The 23,382-nt window shown below is 51.7% G+C and overlaps 1 protein-coding gene across 1 annotated transcript in view; it reads right to left on the bottom strand.

Moving 5' to 3' along the window:
• The window catches only part of ADAM12 (ADAM metallopeptidase domain 12), a 319,392-nt gene that overhangs the window by 227,674 nt on the left and 68,336 nt on the right, over positions 1-23,382 (bottom strand). Inside the window, exon 3 of the mRNA XM_062215166.1 lies at positions 902-975. Within this exon, the coding sequence (XP_062071150.1) occupies positions 902-975 (74 nt within the window). The remainder of the gene's footprint in view (positions 1-901; positions 976-23,382) is intronic.

The raw sequence follows: 23,382 nt of genomic DNA, 5'->3' as shown, positions 1-23,382 counted from the left end.
CCCACGTGCCGAAGCAAGGGAGACGTGCGCACGCGGAGACACAGAGCCAGGTTTCTGACTCCTCGTCGTGGTGGGACTCAAGCCACCGAGGCTGCCTGTCTCAGCCGTCAGTCCAACAAGATCGGCATCTTAGAGACGAGTGACGAGCAGGTGCAGCTCGTCCAGCAGCACTCGGGAGCCGATGGACAGCGCCACGCACAGCAGCGCAGCTCTGCCACTGGCGGACAGGACACGAGGGGCTCGGGGTTTGCAGCCTCCATGCGATCACCTGAACGTAAGGAATGGCACGGAGGCCAGTCACTTCCACTCCCGCCTTCAGGCACACGCAGGAAGGCACACAAAGCATTGCCCCAACACCTACATCCTCCAGAAAAAGAAAATGTGAGACCACTGTCTAAAAATTTATGCTATTTTTCCCAAAAGGGGCCACATTTTAAAATAAAAAGATAAATAGTCTACACCACTGGAGACAAGCTTCGAAAGGTAAAATGAACTCTTGGTATTTCTCAAGGAGAAAGAACTTCTATCCATTTGAAGTCATTTCCTCTTATATAACCCAGGAATTGTTGAAAGTCAATTAACTATGGAACACCGCTATTTGGACAGAACAGATGATTCAATTCTCTCCTCGAAAAATCAGGCTCTGACAAAAAGAAACAGCAGGACTATGAAAAAACAAACAACAACAAAAAAGAAACCTGCTGAGTTATCAAGTTCTTTCTTGGAGCGATAACATTCTTTATTTTTCCAGTGGATAACTCCAGCCCCAACTCCAAATCTGGGCTGCAGATCCATGCACTCAGCTCTATTTCTGCAGATGCCAACACAGATGACACAGCACGCTGCAGTCCCTGCCATCGGAAGTTTCTCCCACGTGCCCTAAGCAGGAACGAACACTTACTCGTTTCTTTCCAGGTTTACGATCAGTTCTTTGCTTGCCAGTTGTATGCGAACAGTCAACACTTCTGGATGGTTCTGAAAGATAAACAAGGAAAGTCAGTCGGAAAACAGCTTGCTTTGCCTTGCCAACATCTGGATGTGCTCTGGGGGCCTGCTCGGCAGAGAGGAGTGCCCATTCTGGGGAGCAGAGACTCCAAGCGCAGAAGACCAGGGCAGGGGCGGGGACACACGACACCTTCCCACGTGGCACCATCACGGCCATGTGCTGCTCTCCTTGGCACCCTTCTTGATCCCTCGTCACCCTCAGCCCCACCCACTCCCTCCTTCATCTTCTTTGCCTCCATAAGGGGTCCCTTCCTCGCCCACCTGCTCACGTCCCAGATGTGCAGCCACCCGCCAAGCCTCCTTCTCCCTCATCAACTCCATCGGATCCACAAAAACATCCAGTCGAGTTTCCCACCAAGGTACGAGGCCTCTGGTCCAGGCTCACCTCTCTCCATCCCAGCCTAGCTCACCCCACAGCGGTCTCTCATCTGGACGACTGGACACCCCTTCCAGTCCGAGTCGCTCATACCTTCCCCTGCCCTCCTGCAGGTCGGTCTCTAGTAACAGTAAAAGGATGTCTTTCACGCACAGCCTGGCCAACCCACTTCTTCTTAAACTGAGGCTGTCCAGGATCCCACCGCACCAATAACAAGATGCAGGGTCTTGGACATGGCGGATGGGATCCGGTCCCTACAGCTCGGCCCTCCCCTGCTGCCACGCTCTCCTCTGTTGCTCTCCCCTTGCTCGTCTGGCTGTAGCGCACCTGGCCTTGCCGGCTGCTCTTACACACCAAGCTTTTGCAGCAGCTCCGAGCCTTTGCGCTGTTCTCTACCTAGGATGTGTTCTTCCCAATCCTGCCAATCACTTGAGAAAGCCTCATCACACTCCAAGAAAGCTCCCCCTCCTCCCCCAGGTGCTGCTTCTCCTGGCCTCGTCTTCCCTGTGAGGAGGGCATCCTGGCCACATGGAACAACTGAGGACGCTGTTGGGAGTCTGCTTGTTCCTGATGTCCTAGGGGCACCAGGAGAGTAAGAGAAGCTCAATCAATAGAGGAATCAATCAACGACTAGGGCAAACAGCTGCATCAGCCTGTTCTCTCTCCCCCAGGCAGGGAACACCCCTCCTGTGGGGCCCAGGAAGCAGCGCCCGTGTGCCCAGCTGCCAGTGGGAAGCAGACACCTGTGCTCTCTCTGCCCCAGAACCCCGAGTTTCTAACCCTGACTGGAGAAGGAGCCACTGCCACAGGGTCCTTAGACTCCCAACCCTACCCGGGTTCTGTCCCCTCTAAAGCAGCTGATCAGATGTGATGCTTAGAGTCCAGTGGCTTGGAGTCCTTACCATGACAACCTGTGCTCGCCATCCCCGGCTTGCTCTCTGAAGACCCTCTCCTCTCCTCTCCCTTCCTGTACCCTCAGTGATGCCGGGTGACTGACGCTCAAATCTCCCTCCCTCGTGTTTGGCTCCAACTGGGCACTCACATAGTCCTTGCGCATTACTTCCTGAGAGAATGGAAGTGTCTTCCCGGGTGTCTCGAAACAAGCAGCACTGTGTTTGCAATCTGACGGCACCAGGAGAGTGGACCCAGCCCATGCAGGCACCCAGACGAGGGACCCAGCCCACGCAGGCACCCAGACGAGGGACCCAGCCCACGCAGGCACCCAAACGAGGGACCCAGCCCACACAGGCACCCAGACGAGGGACCCAGCCCACACAGGCACCCAGACGAGGGACCCAGCCCACGCAGGCACCCAGCACTGTGTTTGCAATCTGACAGAACCCAGGCGAGTGGACCCAGCCCATGCAGGCACCGGGTCAGCCCCCATCCATGCTGGTTTCATGGGCACGGCTGTCCTGGCCGGTGTGAGAAGAGGAGGGGCTCATGCTTAATGGTGAGGTCCCCTAGAGAAAGGGCCAGACCCCCATTGCAGGCGGTTGTATCCGTTAAGGCTTCTTGGTGGCTGGAAGGGAGAAAAGTGGAGGGAGATGAGGGCACCCCGGGGGATGGGCACCTGGTTTCTACCACACACAGCACACAAGTACTGCGGGTGACAGCCCTGTTGGGACGCCACCACCCACATGGCTTTGTCTGCCTTTGCTTTGTCAATTACGTTGCCTAAGAGCCTTGACAACAATAGTTTATAGGCGGTTTCCCACATTCCCAGTAGCTGAAAGGCACCGTGGCAACTTCAACTTGGGTGTACAAGAACCTTTTTTTTTTTTTTTTACACAACATAGGGTTTTGGCTATGCTATGTATAAACTGCACTGTAAGATAAAATGGATTAGGGCAGCGCTGTGGCACAGCCGGTAAAGCCGCAGCCTGCAGTGCCGGCATCCCATATGGGCGCTGGCTCAAGTCTTGGCTGCTCCACTTCTGATCCAGCTCTCTGATATGGCCCGGGGAAAGCAGTAGAAGATGGCCCAAGTACTTAGGCTCCTGCACCCGCGTGGGAGACCTGGAAGAAGCTCCTGGCTCCTGGCTTCGGATGGGCGCAGCTCTGGCCATTGCCGCCAACTGGGGAGTGAAGCAGCAGATGGAAGACCCTCTCTCTGCCTCTGCCTCTCATTCTCTCTCTCTGTAACTCTGCCAAATGAATATATCTTTTAAAAAAGATTAAAGGGATTATGAATTCCCAATATGCAACACTGAAATACTTAGTCAAATGAAACAAATAGAAACAAAACCCACAGCAAGTCACTATCACGTGAGTTCTCAGGCCACAGTGGAGCATACGTTCCCTAGTGCTCTGCCCCAGCATCACCGGAGGGGGCGGTTGGGGGCAGGGAGTCCAGGCTCCAGCACCACCTGCTACTTGACAGCAGGCCTCTGCAGCGGAGAACACGCCTGGACGGGGCTCCCTCGAGTTATTGATGGAGGCTGTGTGGTGTTTTTTTTTTTCCTTTTTCTTTTTGACAGAGTTAGTGAGAAAGAGAGAGACAGAGAGAAAGGACTTCCTTCCGTTGGTTCACCCCGCTAATGGCTGCCACAGCCAGGGCTGCGCCCATCCGAAGCCAGGAGCCAGCTGCTTCTTCCTGGTCTCCAATGCGGGTGCAGGGAACCCAGCACTTGGGTCATCCTCCACTGCACTCCCGGGCCACCGAGAGCTGGACTGGAAGAGGAGCAGCTGGGACTAGAACCCGGGGTGCTGGCACCACAGGCAGAGGATTAGCCAAGTGAGCCACAGCACAGGCCGAGGCTATGTTTTAAACAGTTCCTTAAGCTTCAGAGTGAAACTGCTGAATCTCCACACGTGCAAAATATTTGTGTGTATTTTCTGGGGTTAAATAGCGCTTGTATTTTATGGATTCATTTTCTCAAAAGGCAATGCAAACACACTTCTTAACATATTTTGAGGCTGTCCGGTATGTCTAAGAATTGTATGGATTTCTGTCTGCTGAAATTTTAAAATCGATACTCTTAGTTGCACCCTTAAAATCATATTACTTCTTTCCAACACAGCACACGGAGGGGCTTTTTAGGAGCCCGCATTGGCTGGTGGGTCTGTCATGGGGACCTGTGCCTAGTTTTGCTTGTACTCTCTGGCACTTGGATTTTAATTATCAACACTTACATAACGCTCTCCCCAGAGTTTGTGATGTGTACTTATTAATATCTTGGAAAAGATTTAATTGCGTTTACAATAAACTATTAAAACCAAAATATGTTTCAGTATTCTGTCAAAATATGTCCAAACACCATATGTATATGTAACGCACTGTGTAACCATGTTTGAGTATAAAGCACTGAGCATTTTAGTGACAATTCTGTTTGTTGAAGCTACCAGCAAATATTATCAATAAATCCTGAAATCAAATTTGCTATTAAAAAGAAATCACTTGCAGTTTGCATCTCTCCAAAGAACTAAGCTAGCTTAGACACTCGCATTTGTATCAGTTCCAGTAGTAACTACAGAGCTGTTGAAACTTTCCAATGTCAGATTCTTTCCAAAGCAAGGGTTTTCCTCCAGGGAGGTGAGAGGACCCGGTTTGTCTCTTTTAGTTGAGATGTGAGTGGTGTAAGAGGAATGAGTGGAGAGGGAGAGCTGTTTAATTTAAAAACCACAGAGTTTTACAGTGCTTAGTTTAAAGGCACGTGTTCAGTCCACTTTCTGTGGAGGGTTACCCATTGGTTGAAAACAAATCAATACTGGAAAAATGTAGCATTCCTTTTCTTAAAAATGACAGAAAGGAGCGATCCTTATGGCACAGTGGGCAAAGCTACTGTGCAATGCCGGCATCCCCTATGGGCACCAGTTCACGTCCTGGCTGCTCCACTTCCGATCCAGCTTCCTCTAGGCCTTGGGAAGCAGCATAAGATGGCGCAAATGCGTGGGCCTCTGCCACCCTTTTGGGAGACTCAGACGAAGCTTCCGGCTCTGCCTGGCCCAGCCCTGGCCACTGTGGCCATTTGGGGACTGAACCAGCAGATGGAAGCATAGTATCCTCTCTCTGTCCTCTTTCAAATAAATAATATATTTTTTTTAGAAAATGACATATTGATTACCCTACTAAAACTGCATCTTCTGTTGAATACTTGCTAAATAAATCAATTAAATGCCTGGCAGTAATTATACTTCTGTTTTTTTAACTGGGGAAAGTACATCCAAGAGAGTCCATCAAAGCAATGATAGAATTATTCCCTCACACTGCAAAGGCAGAGCACTGTCAGGATCACAGATGCCTGTGTTAGTGTGCCGGGGCTGCCAGCCACGCCACAGGTGGGGCAGCTTGGAAAACAGGCGTGTGTTGCCTCTCAGTTCCCGCCAACATCAAACATTGGCAGGTCTGGTTCCTTCCAAGGCCTCTCTCCTTGGTCTCCAGACGGCTGCCTCCCAGCCGAGAAACCCGGTAATTCCGGGTTTCGAGAGCCTTTTTTAAAATTTATTTTATAATATAGGGTTTTGGCTATGCTGAGAACAAACTACCCACATGTTGCACTTTAAGATAAAATGACTTATGAATTCCAAATATTCAACAGTAAAGGAATTAGTCCAAACGAAACAAAACCCACAAGGGAAGTTCATGTGAGTTGGAGGGACGCAGTGCTGCCATGTTGCGGGGGTAGGTGACGGATCCTGTCTCCTGCCAGGAAGCACTGCGTCACGGACCCAGCCTCACCCACGCGACCTCACCCTACCCCAATGACCTGTTTAAGAGCTCCATCTCCAAACACAGCCGCATTCCCAGGTACTGAGGGTTGGGACTTCAACAAACACTTTTGGGGGAAGGAAATGCGTTCAACCCGTACTATTCTCCGACCCCTAACTCACTAAACCCGTACTATTCTCCGACCCCTAACTCACTAATTCTTTCCCCTGCTTCCTGTTGCTCTTTCTCTTGGTTTCCAGTATAGCTTCATCAGCTTCCTTTACTGGATCTGATTTTGCAGTCTGTGCTTGTAGGGGTGGGTGCTGTGAACGCATGGAGCTATGGCCTGTAAGTCCAGGCTACTCTGCACTTCTGATCCAGCTTCCCGCTATTGCACCTGGGAAGGCAGGTGATGGCCCAAGTACGTGGCTCCATGTTGCCCACGTGGGAGACCCGGATGGAGTTTTGGGTTTCTGGCTTGGTCTGGATCATCCAAGGTATTTGGGGAGTGAGCCAGTAGATGGAAGATGCCTCTCTCTCTCTCTCAGTTCCTCTCTCGGTTCACACACATGGCTGTGAGCAGCTACACTCCACTCTGCGACATTCCTTCGTGTGACCGACTTACACGGCCACTCCCCTAAGAAGGACACCCGTGGTGCTTCCTGCTGGTTTCTCGTGTTTCGGCGTACACTGCCCTGTTTTGGACAAGCGCTTCCCTGGCTGTACCTGGGACAGACTCTCTGGGTCGTGGGGTTTGCACGCATTTGACTTCACTCAGGTTCTTTAAATTGGTTTCCCAGGGTCACGCAGAAGGAGTATTTCCTCACTCACCTCTTCTTCAGGGTGGGTTTGTTTGCATCCACCCTACACACCTGCCTTGCTCCAGCAGTGTGCAGGGCCCCAGGCCAGGGTGATGCAGGCTGGGGCTGGGCAGGCAACAATGATGATCAACACAGGGGCAGAGAGAGAGAGAGAGAGAGAGAGAGATCTTCCATCCACTGGACGTAAATGAAACAGACGGATGCGTGTGCATGTACATGTGTAAATGAAACAGGTGGATTGCATGTACATATGTGCATCTAATGTGTATATGAACCAGGACTTTGGCTCATGGTTCAACTTCCTATAGGGTTTTTCATAAGATGGCTCTTGCTATTTTAATTACTCTTTGTTCCCAGTTCTCCCCAGGGCTCAGATGCAAGTCCCCAGTGCTGGCTAGGAAACGATGCAGCATTTACCCCGAATCTCCCTTCCCTCCTCAGATGGGAGCCTTGTCACTGGGCCACGCTAATCACGCCTCCTACTCTCAGCACGCACGGACTCATGGCAGGCACACGACTTCCTCGGGGAAATGAGCTTTTTGCAGACTCCCCGATGGCGAGCCCAGGCAGGTCCGCAGAGAAGAACTGGGCCCAGCCCCACGGCCACTGCACTCCTCCCCAGTGCACTTGGCCAGGCAGTCTGGCAAGCACAAACAGATGTGAACGAAGTGATTTACTTGTTAGCCACCTCTGGTCTCCTTCTCGGCATTTCCCATGCAGGGCAGCCCGTCTTTAATTTGTATAACTGGGGACTCACTCAAATACCTGGAGTCAAATCCATAAACGTTGCTTTTCTTGCACTCAGGGGCCCTTCTGTGGCTGGAACAATGCACAGCGTCGCCTCCTTGGTGTTTCCATGTCAACAAAGCACAGCCAATCTTAACCACTTAGAAACCACCTGACCTCATCGAGAAGCAGGGATCCTGGGGCAGCAGCTCGGGTGCAGGACAAACAGGCAGGGCGGAATCACCAGTGAGAATGGGAGAATCAGTGTCCGTGGCCAAATCCACTCCCATCACAACTCCTACTTCATCCTGTCAAGACGCCGGTCTGTTCTTTGCCAAAGTCATTCATCAAAACCGTCAATACTGGAAGCTCAGAGGGTTCTGATTTTCCAAGCAGAACAGCAATATTAAAGTATTGCATTCAAGGGAACTCTGCAATCACCAGATCCCTCTCCGGCACCAAGTGCTTCAGACGGCAGCCTGGGCGTCGGGGGCCAGGGGGAGCCATTCATTGCTATGAGAATTTAGAGCAATCCTAGCGCCACCTTAATGTTAGTGCACGAGTTCCACAGCCTTGAGGATCTGTGCACTGTAGATTGAGGATGGAGTTGAATTCACTGCCCTATAGCACAGTGAGGAAATAGGGTACAGTAGCACCATCAGGGGGCATCCCTGACTTGGGGCCCGTTAGGTATCACATAAACCAGGATCACGCTTACCCATGAGCTATTGATTGACGATGCTTCCTGGTGGAGAACTCACATTAGCCAACAATTTGTCCTTGTGCTCAGAACGGCACATATTATCCTCGGGTCTTTAGATAAAACTGCTTTGCAGAGACGTGTCCCATAGCTGTCGGCTGCTTGTGCGCTGAAGCACTGGGTGCTTCTCACCGTGTTCCGTGGCATGCTAGCCGTGTAGCTTCTCAGCCGCCTTCTCCCTGCTACCAGGAAAACCACAGCCGCCGCGGCCCGGGGATCCTCTCAGCTCCAGTTCCTTACTCCGTGCTCACCGGTAGCATCGCCAGCCTGGAGCGCTGTCAAACTGCTTAGATTTCCCACTGCTGTCTTCAGAGTATCTGAAAGCGCTGGCTGGGGGTTTCCCGAGTGTGGTGTCAGGCTGGAGAGGACCATGGCCTGTTCCACAGCACACGTAGCGTTCACCTGTTGCCTTCTTGTGCTTTCTGCCGGGTTGGGAGAGGGTAGGACAAGGCAGCCTGCCGCAGAGCCATCTGGAGACCACCACAGTGCAGCTTTCCCCAGCCTTGCACACCCCACACCCACGACCCAGGGCTTACTGGCCAGCCCTCCTGCCTGCCCCCTGCCATCACAGAGCGAGGTGGGGGATGCCCCCAGCCCACAGTGATCCCTGTACCTACAGCAAAACTGTGCACACCCTACAGGCCAGTAGAGAGCAGGTGATGCACGCATGGTCTTCCAACCAAGAATATTACATCCAGAGAGCTACTCTGTGGAAGTGAAGGGGAAATCAGGTATTTCCCAGATAGCAAAATCAGAGAGACTTCACCACCCCAGCCTTCCGAGAAATGCTGAAGGGTCCTGCATTAGAAATAAACACGAAAATGCATGGCCACCATCGGAGCTGTATAATCAGGACACAATCTACGAACGACAGGTGTTACTTCTCACTGATCCATCTCTTGCTCTCCAGGTTCTGACTCCCAGCTCAGCTCCCAGGTCGCTGTAGCCAGTGACTCCCGCTGAAGCACTCCCAGAGTGCTCTAGGTGGCTTAACTTCCAGCTGTCAGCCTGGACACCCCCCAGAGAAGCTCCGACTCTTAACAGTGGGGCTGCCTGCTCTCACACACCCAGCTGTGTCTTTGTATTTCATCACTTTGATATGGTGGCTTGTGGTGACATGGTGACCGGGGGCTGCACCATAGAATGACATCATGCTATTGAAATGACCTCTAACTGGGGCCACGCTGACCCTAAACCTTCCCAGCTTCAGAGCTGCACTGTGCAGATGTCCGTGTCAGCCACAAAGAGAGGCATTCCCTCTGTCCACCTGGCGGCCTGCTCCTGGCCCAGGATGCCCAGGAGAGGACGTGGGACAGCACTGGTTGAGATGAGACTTCCTGGCAGCCAGGCCCCGGATGGACTCATGAGCACCTCCAGGTTCCCCGGCACTGTGGACTCAGCGTCCTGTACACACGCGGGGCCAGCCCCCACGAGCAGCGTCAAGGCTGCACCAGTGCAATGCACATAGGCTGGTGACGAGGGCTCACCGAGGGAGGAAGGCCTGGGCTGGGCGCCAGAACCCAGGTTCACCTTGGCATCCTCCAACCACCTCCCAGCATCTTCTGGACCCTGGGGGGTGGTGGAGGATGTGTTGTTGAGCACCCTGACTGATTTCTCAGGACATTTAAGTTGAAAGCTGGTGACCATGGACTGGTTCTTCTGCCTCCAACTGCAGTGGAAAGATAATTTCAAAAAACAAAGAACAGTTTCATCTCATCTGGGAGAGGAGGCTACACACGGGGAAGGGAAGTCTGCCCGCCGGGGGCATCTGTGGGTGGTGGATGGCAGGGCCATTATGTGGCTGTGGGCCTCAGCTTCCCCACTCGGCCAACTGGGACAGCAGCTCTTTCCCATCTGTTGGTGTGGATGTGGGCGGACGGTCCCCAGGGTGTCCACCTGCTAACGCTGTAACCTACGGTCACGTCTCCTGCTTGAGAAAAGGGAGAGGAAGCTGTGATCAAGGTCAAGGACTTGAGACAGGACATTGGCCTACATCGTGTGTGTGGGCCCTACAGAATCCCAAGAGAGTCTGTCATAGATGTGGTAAAAGATGCGGGGCAGAGTGGGACATGAGCCACTTGCTCACTCTGAAGATAGAACAAGGAGCCAAGAGCCACAAGCCGCAGAACGTGGTGGCTCTGGAGACTGGAACGGTCCTTGACTTAAAGCTGGGAAGAAGATAGGGATGCTGGCCCTCTAACCACAAAGGCTGCACCTCTTCCAACATCCTAACTGAGCAGGAAACAGACCCTCCCTGAGCGCCTCCCACAGAGACGCACAGGCACCTGGAGGCTTTCCCCCTGGAGAGCCGTAAGAGAGGACCCGGCCTTGTCCACTGGACTTCTGACCTTGAGAACCGGGAGACAGCCAATGTGTGAGGTTTAAGCCATGTGAATCATGCTAATTTGTTCCAGCAGCACTCAAAAACTGAAATAATTAGTAAGATTGCTATGAAATTCAAATGATGAATTGTCTGTTGGGAAAATATCACACATGATGTAATAAAAATGCATCCTTATTATATTTTTTTTTGACAGGCAGAGTGAACAGTGAGAGAGACAGACAGAGAGAAAGGTCTTCCTTTGCCGTTGGTTCACCCTCCAATGGCTGCTGTGGCCGGCGTGCTGTAGCCGGCTCACCGCACTGTGGCCAGCACACCACGCTGATCCGAAGTCAGGAGCCAGGTGCTTCTCCTGGTCTCCCATGGGGTGCAGGGCCCAAGCACTTGGGCCATCCTCCACTGCACTCCCGGGCCATAGCAGAGAGCTGGCCTGGAAGAGGAGCAACAGGGACAGAATCGGGTGCCCCGACCGGGACTAGAACCTGGGGTGCCGGCGCCGCAGGCGGAGGATTAGCCTAGTGAGCCGCGGCACTGGTCCATGGGAATGTTTTACATTTGTTAACTAAAGGTTGATTTATAATCTAGGCATCAGGTCAGTCCTGGGTGGATGGCTGAAAACAACATAGCACTCCTCCTTCTTCCGTATGGTAAAATTGACCTTATGCAAAATGTGACCAGGATTAAAGAACAGGATAGAAAGTTCTAGGAGACTTGTCTGGCTACGGCACAAAGTACGTGAATAATTCATTCTGATGTGAAACATTTTGAAGGCAGTGCTTTCTAAGATGTGCTTCCTGACATAATCCGGGTATTAAAACATCACAGAACGGCACAGAGCTCTGCCTTTGGAGGGCCTCGCCCTAGCTTCTAAGACACAGCCGGCCGTAAAACATCATGCTCCGTGTTTATTATCCAGAAAGCCTGGTTTCCAACACAGAGGTCATTTATCTCACTAATTTGATATCTGGAAATGTTCATGTGTCTCTTTTCCCCCAGAACACCATTTCAGAGCTGTCAGAGGAAGTTAATAGCTTAAGTTGCCAGTTGGTGTGCGCAAGCCGCCTTCTACAGAACCTCCCTGTCCTGTGCTGACGCGGAGCCATTCTTAAAACATCACCATAATCTCTCTCAAATAAACATTAGCAGAATGCAATCAGCCCTCCAGAGAGTAGCCCGGCCATCGGTCAGAGGCACTGCCAAGCACAGCAAGTGCGGCCGAGGACAAACACATTTGTCCACCACAAGCAGAACGGGAGCTCACTGCGCACTTCTTGTCAAACACATTCGAGTCGCACCCTGGAAACCCACGCCACGGGCCTCGCAGAGAGAGTGCTCCTGTCCCGACTCAGGCAGAACATGGGCTGGGCGATCTGGCAGCCTCTGCTTTGTCTTGGCCAGCTGTTGCCACCTGAAACGCAGGGCCAGGACCGCCCCAGTCTTGCCCTCCCCCTGCACCTGCTGGCCCAGTGGTTCTTGAGGGGCATCAGAGCCTCAGAATCGGAGGAAGACAGGCAGAGGAGGGAGGGGCACAGGCAGGGGTTGGATGGGAGCTCCAGCGATGCCGGGAGAACGGAGCCAGGGTGTGACCAGGCGGCGGTGCAGTGGGGGCAGCCGTGGGACCCAAGTCTCAGGAAAGGCAATCGAAGGTTCCCGCCCCCTGGGCCACCTGGCTCCCTGAGTGGCCTCTGCGGCCTCACTTCACTGGGCGCCAGGACTTTGTACAGACCTGGTAAAGCTAACTGCAGATAAAGCTTTCCATCTCCCACCAGGCTTGGTGCTGGGACAGAGCAGTCCTCAATCAGTGTACCAGAGGGTTTCCAGAAACTCATCGAAAATGCACATTGTTTTGTAAAAATCTTTACTTATTAATTTGAGAGAAGGATCGAGAACCAGAGAGAGAGAGAAAATGCAGAGCTGTGTGCTGGTTCACTCCCTAAATGCCCACAATGGCCAGAGGTGGACGGGGGTGAGCCTGTGGGAGCCCAGAACTCAATCTGGGTCTCCCACGTGGGAGCCAGGACTCTCGTCCTGGATCCGTGGCTGCTGCCTCGGGTGTCTGCATTAGCAGCACCTGGAGTCGGGAGCCACCGTGGGACTCTGCCGTGTGATGCATCCGAACCAGGGTCTGAACTGCCAGACCAAACGCTGTCCCTCACTGCCTTTAATTCCACTTTCCACAGACGTTTCGAAGCACTCTTTGTCTTTCCTTTGCTGAACGAAGGCTGGGATATAACTGTTCTGATGCTGAAGTATTAGCAAAACCCAGTGACAGGCACAGAAAACCATCCGATACACAGGAAACCCTTGGTTCCCAACCTCTAGCTCCAGCCTCTGTCTTGAGTCAAAGGCGTGCGTTGCAGGTGCTCCATGAGAACACTGTGCCCCGCCCCCTGCCCCCGATCCCCCCGATGCTACCTTGCCCGCTGCACACCTCCCCAGCCTCCCCAAGCGCGACCTCCCCTTGCAGCCCACTTCTCCCTGTCGCCACCGCCGTCCTTCGCGGCCACCGCTGCCCTCTTCAGAATCCCGTCTTTCTGTTAGTTCCATGCTGAATTAGCAAAGAAGCTGCACCAGGGGTCGGGAAGGAGGGTTCCTGACCACCCACGTGCCCGGCCCCCAGCGCTCCTGAGCAGGGGGCATGCAGATTTTCCACAAAGGGGCGGACACTAAAAGCTTTCCGCTCTGGGAGCCCCTGCCATTGCAGCACAGAGGCAGCCACAGACGGCGTGAATGCGTGGGGCTGAGTCCAAGGCCACCTCACTCTGGACCCCGACACCTGAATTTCGTAGAATTTTGTACGACGTGAAATATTATTCTGTGTTGGTTACTTCTCCAGGCTTTCGAGAGGGTGAAAAAAAAATTGTCAGACTCGAGCGAGCCCCACATCCACCTGTGGGTTTGTGAAAATGCAGACTGCAGGCCCCACCGCAGTTTCTGATGCGGTGGGGGTGGGGCAGGGGCTCGGTGTGGGTGTGGCTGCCAAGTTCCCAGGTGGTGCTGAGGCTGTCACAGAACCTCAGTGTTCACGCGTCTCCCAGGCTGGCGTGCGTGCCACCTGGGGATGGCGATCCCACTCAGTTCTAGCATCTAGGGGGCTGGAGAATTCTCACACAACTCCCACTCCCCCTTCTCAGGAGGGAAAAACATGAGAAAAGCGGCAGCACTGGTGCTGGCCCTGCATTTTAGGTGGCGACAGCTGGCCGAGACAAAGCAGAGGCTGCCAAATCTCCCAGCCCCACGGCGCCTACGGGATGCAGTGTGCAGTCCACGGAGTAAGGTGGCCTGTCACCTGCCGCCTGGCCAGCCACTCTCGCTTACAACACGCCTGGCCCCTGGCCTCCAGCCAGACAGCATCAAGTCACATCAATCCAAACGGCTAGAATAGAGGACTCTGAAAGTTCTCAACACCAAGAACTGAGATGACAGAGGACCTAAATGCCCCGAGTTGAATATGACACAACGCATGTACATACTCAAAATCACACTGGACCCAAAACACGTAAAATGATTGCCTGTCAATTAAAAAGCACACTTTCAAAGGGAAAGCTAAAAACAGGAGGGTGAAAGGGTATTATTCAAACATGAGAGACGGACAAATGAGTGCCCACGCCTTGCTCTGCTCGCCTCACCTTCCTGAAACACTGCCATCCCTCAACACCCCAGGTGCCCCTGGCACGGGAAGTCCCATTGGTGGCTCCAATGGAACTCACCTCTCTGCCTCCACATTTATGTGATGTGGGCACGCAGACCTGGAGGGCAGTTATCCTGCTCTGCTGTGCTCTCCCCAGGCTGTAACTGTGTACAGTGTTCTGTGTACTCCCCAGGCTGTAACTGTGTACCGTGTCCTGTGTACTCCCAGGCTGTAACTGTGTACACTGTCCTGTGTGCACTCCCCAGGCTGTAACTGTGTACAGTGTCCTGTGTGCACTCCCCAGGCTGTAACTATGCACAGTGTCCTGTGTACTCCCCAGGCTGTAACTGTGCACAGTGTCCTGTGTACTCCCAGGCTGTAACTGTGTACAGTGTCCTGTGTGCTCTCCCCAGGCTGTAGCTGTGTACAGTGTCCTGTGTGCACTCCCCAGGCTGTAACTGTGTACAGTGTCCTGTGTACTCCCCAGGCTGTAACTGTGTACAGTGTCCTGTGTGCTCTCCCCAGGCTGTAACTGTGTACAGTGTCCTGTGTACTCCCAGGCTGTAACTGTGCACAGTGTCCTGTGTACTCCCAGGCTGTAACTGTGTACAGTGTCCTGTGTGCACTCTCCCCAGGCTGTAACTGTGTACAGTGTCCTGTGTACTCCCAGGCTGTAACTGTGCACAGTGTCCTGTGTACTCCCAGGCTGTAACTGTGTACAGTGTCCTGTGCACTCCCCAGGCTGTAACTGTGCACAGTATCCTGTGTACTCCCCAGGCTGTAACTGTGCACAGTGTCCTGTGTACTCCCCAGGCTGTAACTGTGCACAGTGTCCTGTGCACTCCCCAGGCTGTAACTGTGTACAGTGTCCTGTGTACTCCCAGGCTGTAACTGTGTACAGTGTCCTGTGTGCACTCCCCAGGCTGTAACTGTGCACAGTGTCCTGTGTGCACTCTCCCCAGGCTGTAACTGTGTACAGTGTCCTGTGTGTACTCCCCAGGCTGTAACTGTGTATCATGTCCTGTGTACCCCCCAGGCTGTACTGTGTACAGTGTACTGTGTACCCCCCAGGCTGTAACTGTGTACAGTGTACTGTGTACCCCCCAGGCTGTAACTGTGTACAGTGTCCTGTGTACTTCCCAGGCTGTAACTGTGTACAGTGTCCTGTGTGCACTCACCAGGCTGTAGTTCCTTGAGACCTTAGTCTACCTGGTCTGCTTCTCCACGCACAGAAAGTCCAGACCCAATGCTTCTGTGCGTTAACTCCTTCAACGCAGTACAAAGCACTGTCCACACAGTGCCTGCTCTGATCTTTACCTGGTGGATCCTGATAGTGCTGTAGGTCCCGATGTCCACCCTGGTGAACAATCTGGTATTTGCTACGAAGTTCAAAGTCATTACAATATCTGATCATACTGGACCAATCAATTCACCACCTATTGGGTTGTTGATGTTACATAGACAGAGTTAGGTACATTTAAGTTCATCCTCAACACAATTTTCAAACCAAAATAGAAAAGTTTGCTTACTACAAATGGGTGATTGCTGAACCCTGAGGCTACTGCGCCTTCCTGGCCTGGTGCATCTGAGACTGAACCGGGAGAGGGGGAAGGCAGCAGCATCCTGCAGTCACGGTGGGAACTGTACGTTTCTATCAGGACCACGTCGGCTGCCTTGGAGTGGACACGACCGAGTCAGCTCACGGTCATGGCTGCACCTTCACTTCCTCCAGGGCCCACACGCAGCTGTGCTGCTGGGAGGACGGCTTGGATGTGCAGGCTCTCCCTGTGCCGGCAAGGACAGGAAAGCATTGTCCCTCTGCTCCCAAGACTGACCTTCCCCAAGTGACGCGGAACTGGGCAAGTCATCCACTTAACTAGACAACAACATGAAATAATCTCCACGTGGCGAAAGGAGAAACAGAAGAGACAGGCCGGCTAATAGACATAGCACATGGGCAGGAATAACTTGTAACCTGCCAACAAGATTTGTCACCACTGTAACCCAAAATTCCATTATCTCCTAGAGGTGACGCGTCACACAGGGGTCCCTGAATGCCTGCTGAGAAACGTCTCGTTTGTAGGAACTGCAGAGCAAACGCTTCAGAAAATATTTCAGGGAAGTTACCGGCGGAAAGAAATTGTGTGCAAGAACAGTGTGTGTGTGCATGTGTGTATGTGTATGTAGGTGTGTGCATGTGTATGTGTGTGTGCGCGTGTGTGTGTATGTGTGTGCGCGCGTGTGTGTATTTATGTGTGTGTATGTATGTGTATGTGTGAATGTGTGTATGCATATGTGTGTATGTGTGCATATGTGTGTATGTATGTGTGCGTGTGTGTATGTGTATGTGTGCATGTGTGTGTGCGTGTGTATGTGTGCGCGCGTGTGTGTATGTGTGTGCACATGTGTATGTGTATTTATGTGTATGTGTGAATGTGTGTGTGCATGTGTGCATGTGTATGTGTGTGCATGTGTGTATGTGTATGTATATGTGTGTATTTATGTGTGTATGTGTGTGCATGTGTGTGTATGTATGTGTGTGCGTATGTGTATGTGTGTATGTGTGTGCGCGCGTGTGTGTATGTGTGCACATGTGTATGTGTATTTATGTGTATGTGTGAATGTGTGTATGCATATGTGTGCATGTGTGTGCATGTGTGTATATATGTGCATGTGTGTATGTGTATGTATGTGTGTGTATTTATGTGTGTATGTGTGTGCATGTGTATGTGTGTATATGTATGTGTGCATGTGTGTAGGTGTGTGTGCGTGTGTATGTGTGTGCGTGTGTGTATATGTGTGTGCACATGTGTATGTGCCCACCTTCCGACCTCTGACAATTGAAACTAAAACTACGCAGCTGTGATGAAGTGTGAACACACACACACACACAGACACGACACAGCACAGGGGAATCACACATCCATATCCTCTCTGCTCCCACCAAGCCACAGTCCTGGGGCGCAGAGATCCTGAGAGGCAGAGAACAGGAGGTGCCCCTCCAGCCCTGAGGGTGCCGGGCGTCTGGAACAGTGCCAAAGCATTTATAGCACACAGTGTGTGGTCATGTGCTTCTTATCTTAAAATGTGTTTTAAGTTTTGTTTATTTGAAAGGCAGACTGACAGAGGAACACACGGAAAGGCAGAGAGAGAGAGAGTGAGAGTGTGTGTGTGTGTGTGTGTGTGTGAGAGAGAGAGAGAGAGAGAGAGAGAGAGAGAGAGAGAGAGAATGAATTTTCCATCTGTTAGTTTATTCCCCAAATGGCTGCAACAGCCGGGGAGGAGTCAGGCTGAAGTCAGGAGCCTGGAACTCCATCCAGGTCTCTCCTGTGGGTGGCAGGAGTCCAGGTACTGGGTCATCTTCCCCTGATTTCTCAGGGCCATGAGCAGGCAGCTGGACTGGAAGCAGAGCAGCTGGGACTCAAACCAGCACCTACATACGGGACGCCAGTGCCACAAGCACTGGTTTAACCTGCTGTGCCACACCACCGACCCTATTTTAAGACAGTTTTAAGTGTGGTAGAAAAGAATGAACGTTCCAAAGTCACACAAAGTCCACACCTTCTGTGGGAGCTACACACCCCGTTCCTTCCATTTTTTCCCCTCAGGGTACAATGACAGACCAGCCACCATTTGTGCCTGTTCTAGAATCCTGACAGGTGCACCCGTTCCTCATCAAATACAACCATGGGGAGAAGATTTCACATATGCGTCTCCTAATCCGGAGTTCATCGAGACCGCTAACCTTTGTGATCTGTGCCCTCGCGGTCTACAAACGAGTCCAGGAGTGCATTAGCCCGTCATCTGCTGCGAGCCCAGCTCTCCACCCGTCCTGCTGGGAGAGCGGAGTTCTCTAGTGCACACCTGCCGCATTGGTTTTTCTTTTTTAACTGAAGTGTAGGCCTTGTCATTTTATCTGTGGCCTTACCCTATGAGTTTCAACCCACAATTCCAACCTGTTGAGAGCTTCTTCTAAAAGACAAATTGTCTTGGCCAACCTGGTAGCTACCAGGATCAGGCCAGGTTTGCTAACGTGTGGGACGCCAGTGCTGCTGCGGCATCAGGAACCCCGCCAGGGGCAGCTGGTCAGTGTGCCCTGGAGCAGCCTCTGTGAAGCTAACTGCAAATAGCCATCGGACGCCTCCGAAACGTGCACAGCTTGAACAATTCCACTCCCGAAAGTCATCCTAAAGGAAAGACACGTAGCACAGCTCATAGTGGACACTCAGAAAGCACCTGTATGTCCACCCCAGGGGAATGATCTCTTAAAAAATGACAGGAATCTCAAGATAAGACATTTTCAGCCACTAAACTGACAGTACAAGAACGAAGGGCTTTGCTTCTGGTCGTGACAGTGGGAGACATTTGGAGCCATCTTCCCACTGAAAATAACCAGACCATCTTGAGGAAATGCATTAAAATGATATGTAACAGCGATGCAGAGTTTCCAAAGGAAGGAAGGACGTTGGCGCCACGGCCCAGGTGGACAAGGACAGCAGGGCAGGGACCCAGAATTGGGGTTAACTTTCTCCCTGAAGGCATCTGCAGTGTAAGAAGCAGTTGAGAGGCTGAAAAATCTCAGAACTTTCTTTTCTTTCTTTTTAAAACAGATTTACTTATTTGTTTGAAAGGCAGAGTTATACAGAGAGAGAGGAAAAGGGAGAAAGAGAGAAAGATCTCCCATCTGCTGGTTTACTCCCCAAATGGCGATAGCAGCCATGTCTAGGCCAGGCCAAAACCAGGAGCCGGGAACTCCATCCTACAGGGTCCCAAGTACTTGGGTCATCTTCCACTGCTTTCCAAGGTGCATTCGCAAGGAGATGAATAAGAAGTGGAGCAGCCAGGACAGGAATCCGTGCTCATATGGGATGCCGGCACTGCAGGCTGCAGCTTAACCTGCTGAGCCACAAGAGTCATGGGGCTACACGGGCAGGAACTGGAGATGAGCCTGATAAAAGGGGGTACTGAGAATCCTCCACTCCGGGATCTGAGTTTGGATCTCACAGGGCCACACCCTAGGTGAAAGAATGAATGAGAAGTGATCTCAGCAGTGGTTTAAACACAGCTAAAGAGAGAAACAGTGCAGTGGAAGAAAGGCCTGAAGGATTTAAGCACAAAGAGACAAAGGGTGGGAGATTTAGACACAGCTCCAGAGATATGGGACATGGTGAAAGGTGTGTACAATCAGATGCCAAAAAGGTAGTGAGAGAAAACATAACAGGATCAGCACTTGACAAGAAAGCTATTAGGAATCTACCAAAGCCGGCAAAATAGATTAAATCATCCATGTGAAAACACCATGAAGAAGCTGGGGCAGGTGTCTGTCCTGGGGGTTGGGGCACCTGCATTCCTGTTAGAGTACCTGGGTGTGAGCCTTGGACCTGCAACCAGTTCCAGCTTCCTGCCAACACACGATCTGGGCGGCACAGCGACAGCTCAGACGGCAGCGTCTCTGCCACCCAGCTGAGCAACCTGGATGGAGTCCTGGCTCCCAGCATTTAGGGAGTGAATCAGTGAATGGGTTCTCTCTGCCTCCACCTCTCAAAAAATGCTTATCTACATAAGTACATAAAATAGAAAAGCCAAACCTATATGAGTCATAGTAACATTGTTAAAGAAAAAGAGCAACAATAGTTGACAAATGACATCACAGAAAACAATATCCCAGGATATTTCACAAAGTTTTTGGAAAACAGAATTCAAAGATAAGCTTACTTTGATGCAATGCAATTTTTTTTAAAAATCCATGCAGAGTTTTTTCATGATATGCACTTTCCATGCAGGTTTTGGAGACCCCAATGCTACAAGACTTAAGGAAAATAATTGACTCGTATGGTTCTGTTTCCCATGATATATCCTTCAAAATTTTAGGTGAAAGAGATATTTTTCAAACAGAAAGAATTCAGCAGTGGCAAAGTGCACTAAAGGAATACTAAGACTTTTCTCTAGCAAGAGGAATGTTATTTCTGCCAGCTGCTTGGACACGTGGAAGCAATGGAGAGGGAAGATGAACCCTGATGTGAACATTGAAAGCATCACAGCACTGAGAAACAGAGCGAGTGAACAGAGTCCAGGGGCCAAGGCTGTGGCGGTTTAGACACTGCCGTGTCCACTGTCCGTGCCTTCCTCTCCAGGGACGCATTTTTCAACTGGAGGAAGATCCCAACCCTGGGCCCTTACATCCCTGCCTGGAACTTCAGTCCCTGGCTTTACAGCCCAGATTTCTCCCGGCTGCCCCAACTTCTTCATTTTCATCGCCCACTCAACATATTTGTTGAACATCTGCTACATCCCAGGTACCATGCAGGGCCTGGGGCCACAGAGATGAAGAAATCTATCTGACAGAGGAAGAAGAAAACCTCCGGAAAGTTAGGACACTTTCCCAAGGTCACCAGGCTTCCAGGCGGCACAGCCAGCTGCTGGCTTGATTTCCTGGCATTAGACTTTTTACCAAGCAGCCCTGACCTCCAGTAAAGAATAGCAGGTAGGCAGGGTCTTCAAAGAGCTCATGGGAAACGTGTATTGAGGAAAAGAAAACACGGATTTCAAATTATCATCAAAATAAACTCATCTTTCAATGCAACTTTTCCATGAACTTCCTGAATTATCCTCCAATATGAAGGCTAAACCAGAATCTACACATTCCTCTCTAATGTTTTACTGCCATTGCTATTCCACTTTTCTCTCTCACACTCCTGGGTCACTGCCTCTTCAAATGATTCCCTTAACCCCATTCCTCACTGTCTACCCCTCCGTAGGATAAAAATGTGCACCCATAAATGAAGCTTGCAACCATCCATGTATGAAGTCCCCAGCACAGGAGTCTCCACTTGGAAGAATCCCATGGGAATTTCCAGCCATTGAACAATGCTGCCTCAATCCCACACAGCTATTGTCACCAGGGCTTTGCGTCTGATCTGCTATCTTAAACAGAAGTACTCGAGAGAAACAGCTACTTCAATAACGAGGTTACAGTCAGTAGCTTCAACCAGGGATGACTTTGCCACGAGGGCACGTGTGATAACGCCTGGGGATGTCGTTGGTTGTCATGGCAGGGTGACTGGTGTGCTGGTGACCAGAGACACTGCCTAACATTCTTCAATGCACAGGCAGCACCCTCCTGCCCCAGCAAAGAACCGTCCAGTCCAACATGTCTCCCCACAGGGGAGAGACCCCGTTTTAATCTTTTCTTCCTGAATAGCTACATTTAACCAGGTGGTCTATAACTTAATAAGCAGGAGAAATTCTGAGTTCCCTTAGTTGTTACTTACATGTGCAAACAGATGTGTTACGCACTTTGAAAGGCCCCCTTTGAATAGGAGGAAACGTGCCAAAAATAAACCCACACTGAGCCCCACTCAGCCGCAGGGATGACGGTGCCATAGCGGGGAGTGGTGGTTGGCACTTCACTGGGGGAGGTTTTGCAGAGAGACGGTTCTCGGGTCCCGTGGGAGGGACGCGTTGGGCGTTCTGGCTGGAGGAAGCGAGGGAAGGTGTAGAAGCTGGGAGGTGGGGACGTGGGGGTGGGAACAGAATAGCTGAACCAGCGGGGTTTCTGGAGGGGAGAGGGTGTGCCCCGTTAGCAAGAAACTCCAAGCACCAAGGCGAGAGGTGCTATTCAGTTCCAAGCCAGGGAAAGGCAGGAGCCCTCAGGAGCCGCCTAGGATCACTCAGCAGACAGAGAGCTCCGCTGGACGCCGCCTGTCACAGACGCCCGGACTCTGCCCTAACTTGCAGCACAGCTCATTCTCTGCCTCCCTGGCTCACGGCTGAGGCTCCTTGCCTGGGGTCTAATCACCGAATCTTTTTCAAATTGAAGGAACATATATGGGTTAGCACGGATCACAAGCACGGGACAGCTTGAGCCACTTAAGAGAAACTTCAAGTCCAAGTAGTGTACAAAAACATCCTGGTCTTATCTGAAAGTTCAGCATTCTCGGGGTGTGTTCTGTAGAGGGGCTCTCAGAGCCAGCGAGTGCTGACGCTTAAATCAAATCATCATTTGGCTTCTTTCTCTCATTGTTCCTCAAACCCTACCCCCTCCACCCTGGTGCTTTTATCATTCCAAACTGTTCTTCTGCTTCCCCAAGTGTGGATCCCTGCCAAACTCTGCAGGCCAAGGCTCCAGCCTTCACATGGCCCTGCCCTGAGATAGGGGCTCAGCGGCAGCCCTCCTCGCTCGTTCGCTCGCTCCTGGGGTCACAGCTGCGGCTCTGGTCTGCGCTCCTCTGGTGTGTGAGCTCACCCAGAGCTGGGGCTGGAAATGGAAAGTCAGCACTTTTTAGAAAGTAATTGGCCTTTGAACATGATAAACGAGTTTCACAGAGCAGAATAATGAGAAGAGAGAACACAGATAGAGGGGAAGAATTCCCCCCTGGCATGAGGATGCTTAGGATAACAGGCGGGGGAGTGTGAGACGCAGCAGGGTGGAAGGACAGAGGGTCTCCACAGGGTTGGAAATGCTCCCTACAAACCTCAAACAAAAGCACAGTTGTCTTCTGTCCACAGTCAGTTCCTACTCAACCGTTTTCAGAGAGGAAACCATCACTGGTGAGGACCCCCATTATCCCAGATTATAAATCATCAGTGTGAAACAGCATCGTGAAAGAAAGAAGGGTTGGAAACAGTGAGATGCTCCACTCCCCAAGACCGCATCTTGGGGCCCGTGCTGTGGCATAGTGGGTAAAGGCGTGGCCTGCAGTGCCGGCATCCCAAATGGGTGCTGGTTTGAGTCCTGGCTGCTCCACTTCTGATCCAGCTCCCTGCTGTGGCCTAGGAAAGCAGTGGAGGATGGTCCAAGTCCTTAGGCCCCTGCACCCATGTGGGAGACCCAGAAGAAGCTCCTGGCTCCTGGCTTTGGATCAGTGCAGTTCTGGCCATTGTGGCCATCTGGAGGACGAACCAGTGAGTGGAAGACCTCTCTGTCTCACCCTCTCTCTCTCTCTCTCTGTCTCTCTGTCTCTCTCTGCCTCTGCCTCTCTGTAACTCTGCCTTCCAAATAGTAAATAAATCTTAAAAAAAAAAAGCAAATCATAGTCTTAAAAAAGAAGACTGCGTCTCTACCTAGCGAT

The sequence above is a fragment of the Lepus europaeus genome, chromosome 17 (genome assembly GCF_033115175.1).
Source record: "Lepus europaeus isolate LE1 chromosome 17, mLepTim1.pri, whole genome shotgun sequence".
Lineage (NCBI taxonomy): Eukaryota > Metazoa > Chordata > Mammalia > Lagomorpha > Leporidae > Lepus > Lepus europaeus.
The sequence above is the reverse complement of the archived record's forward strand: the minus strand, read 5'-3'. Positions and strand labels throughout refer to the sequence as shown.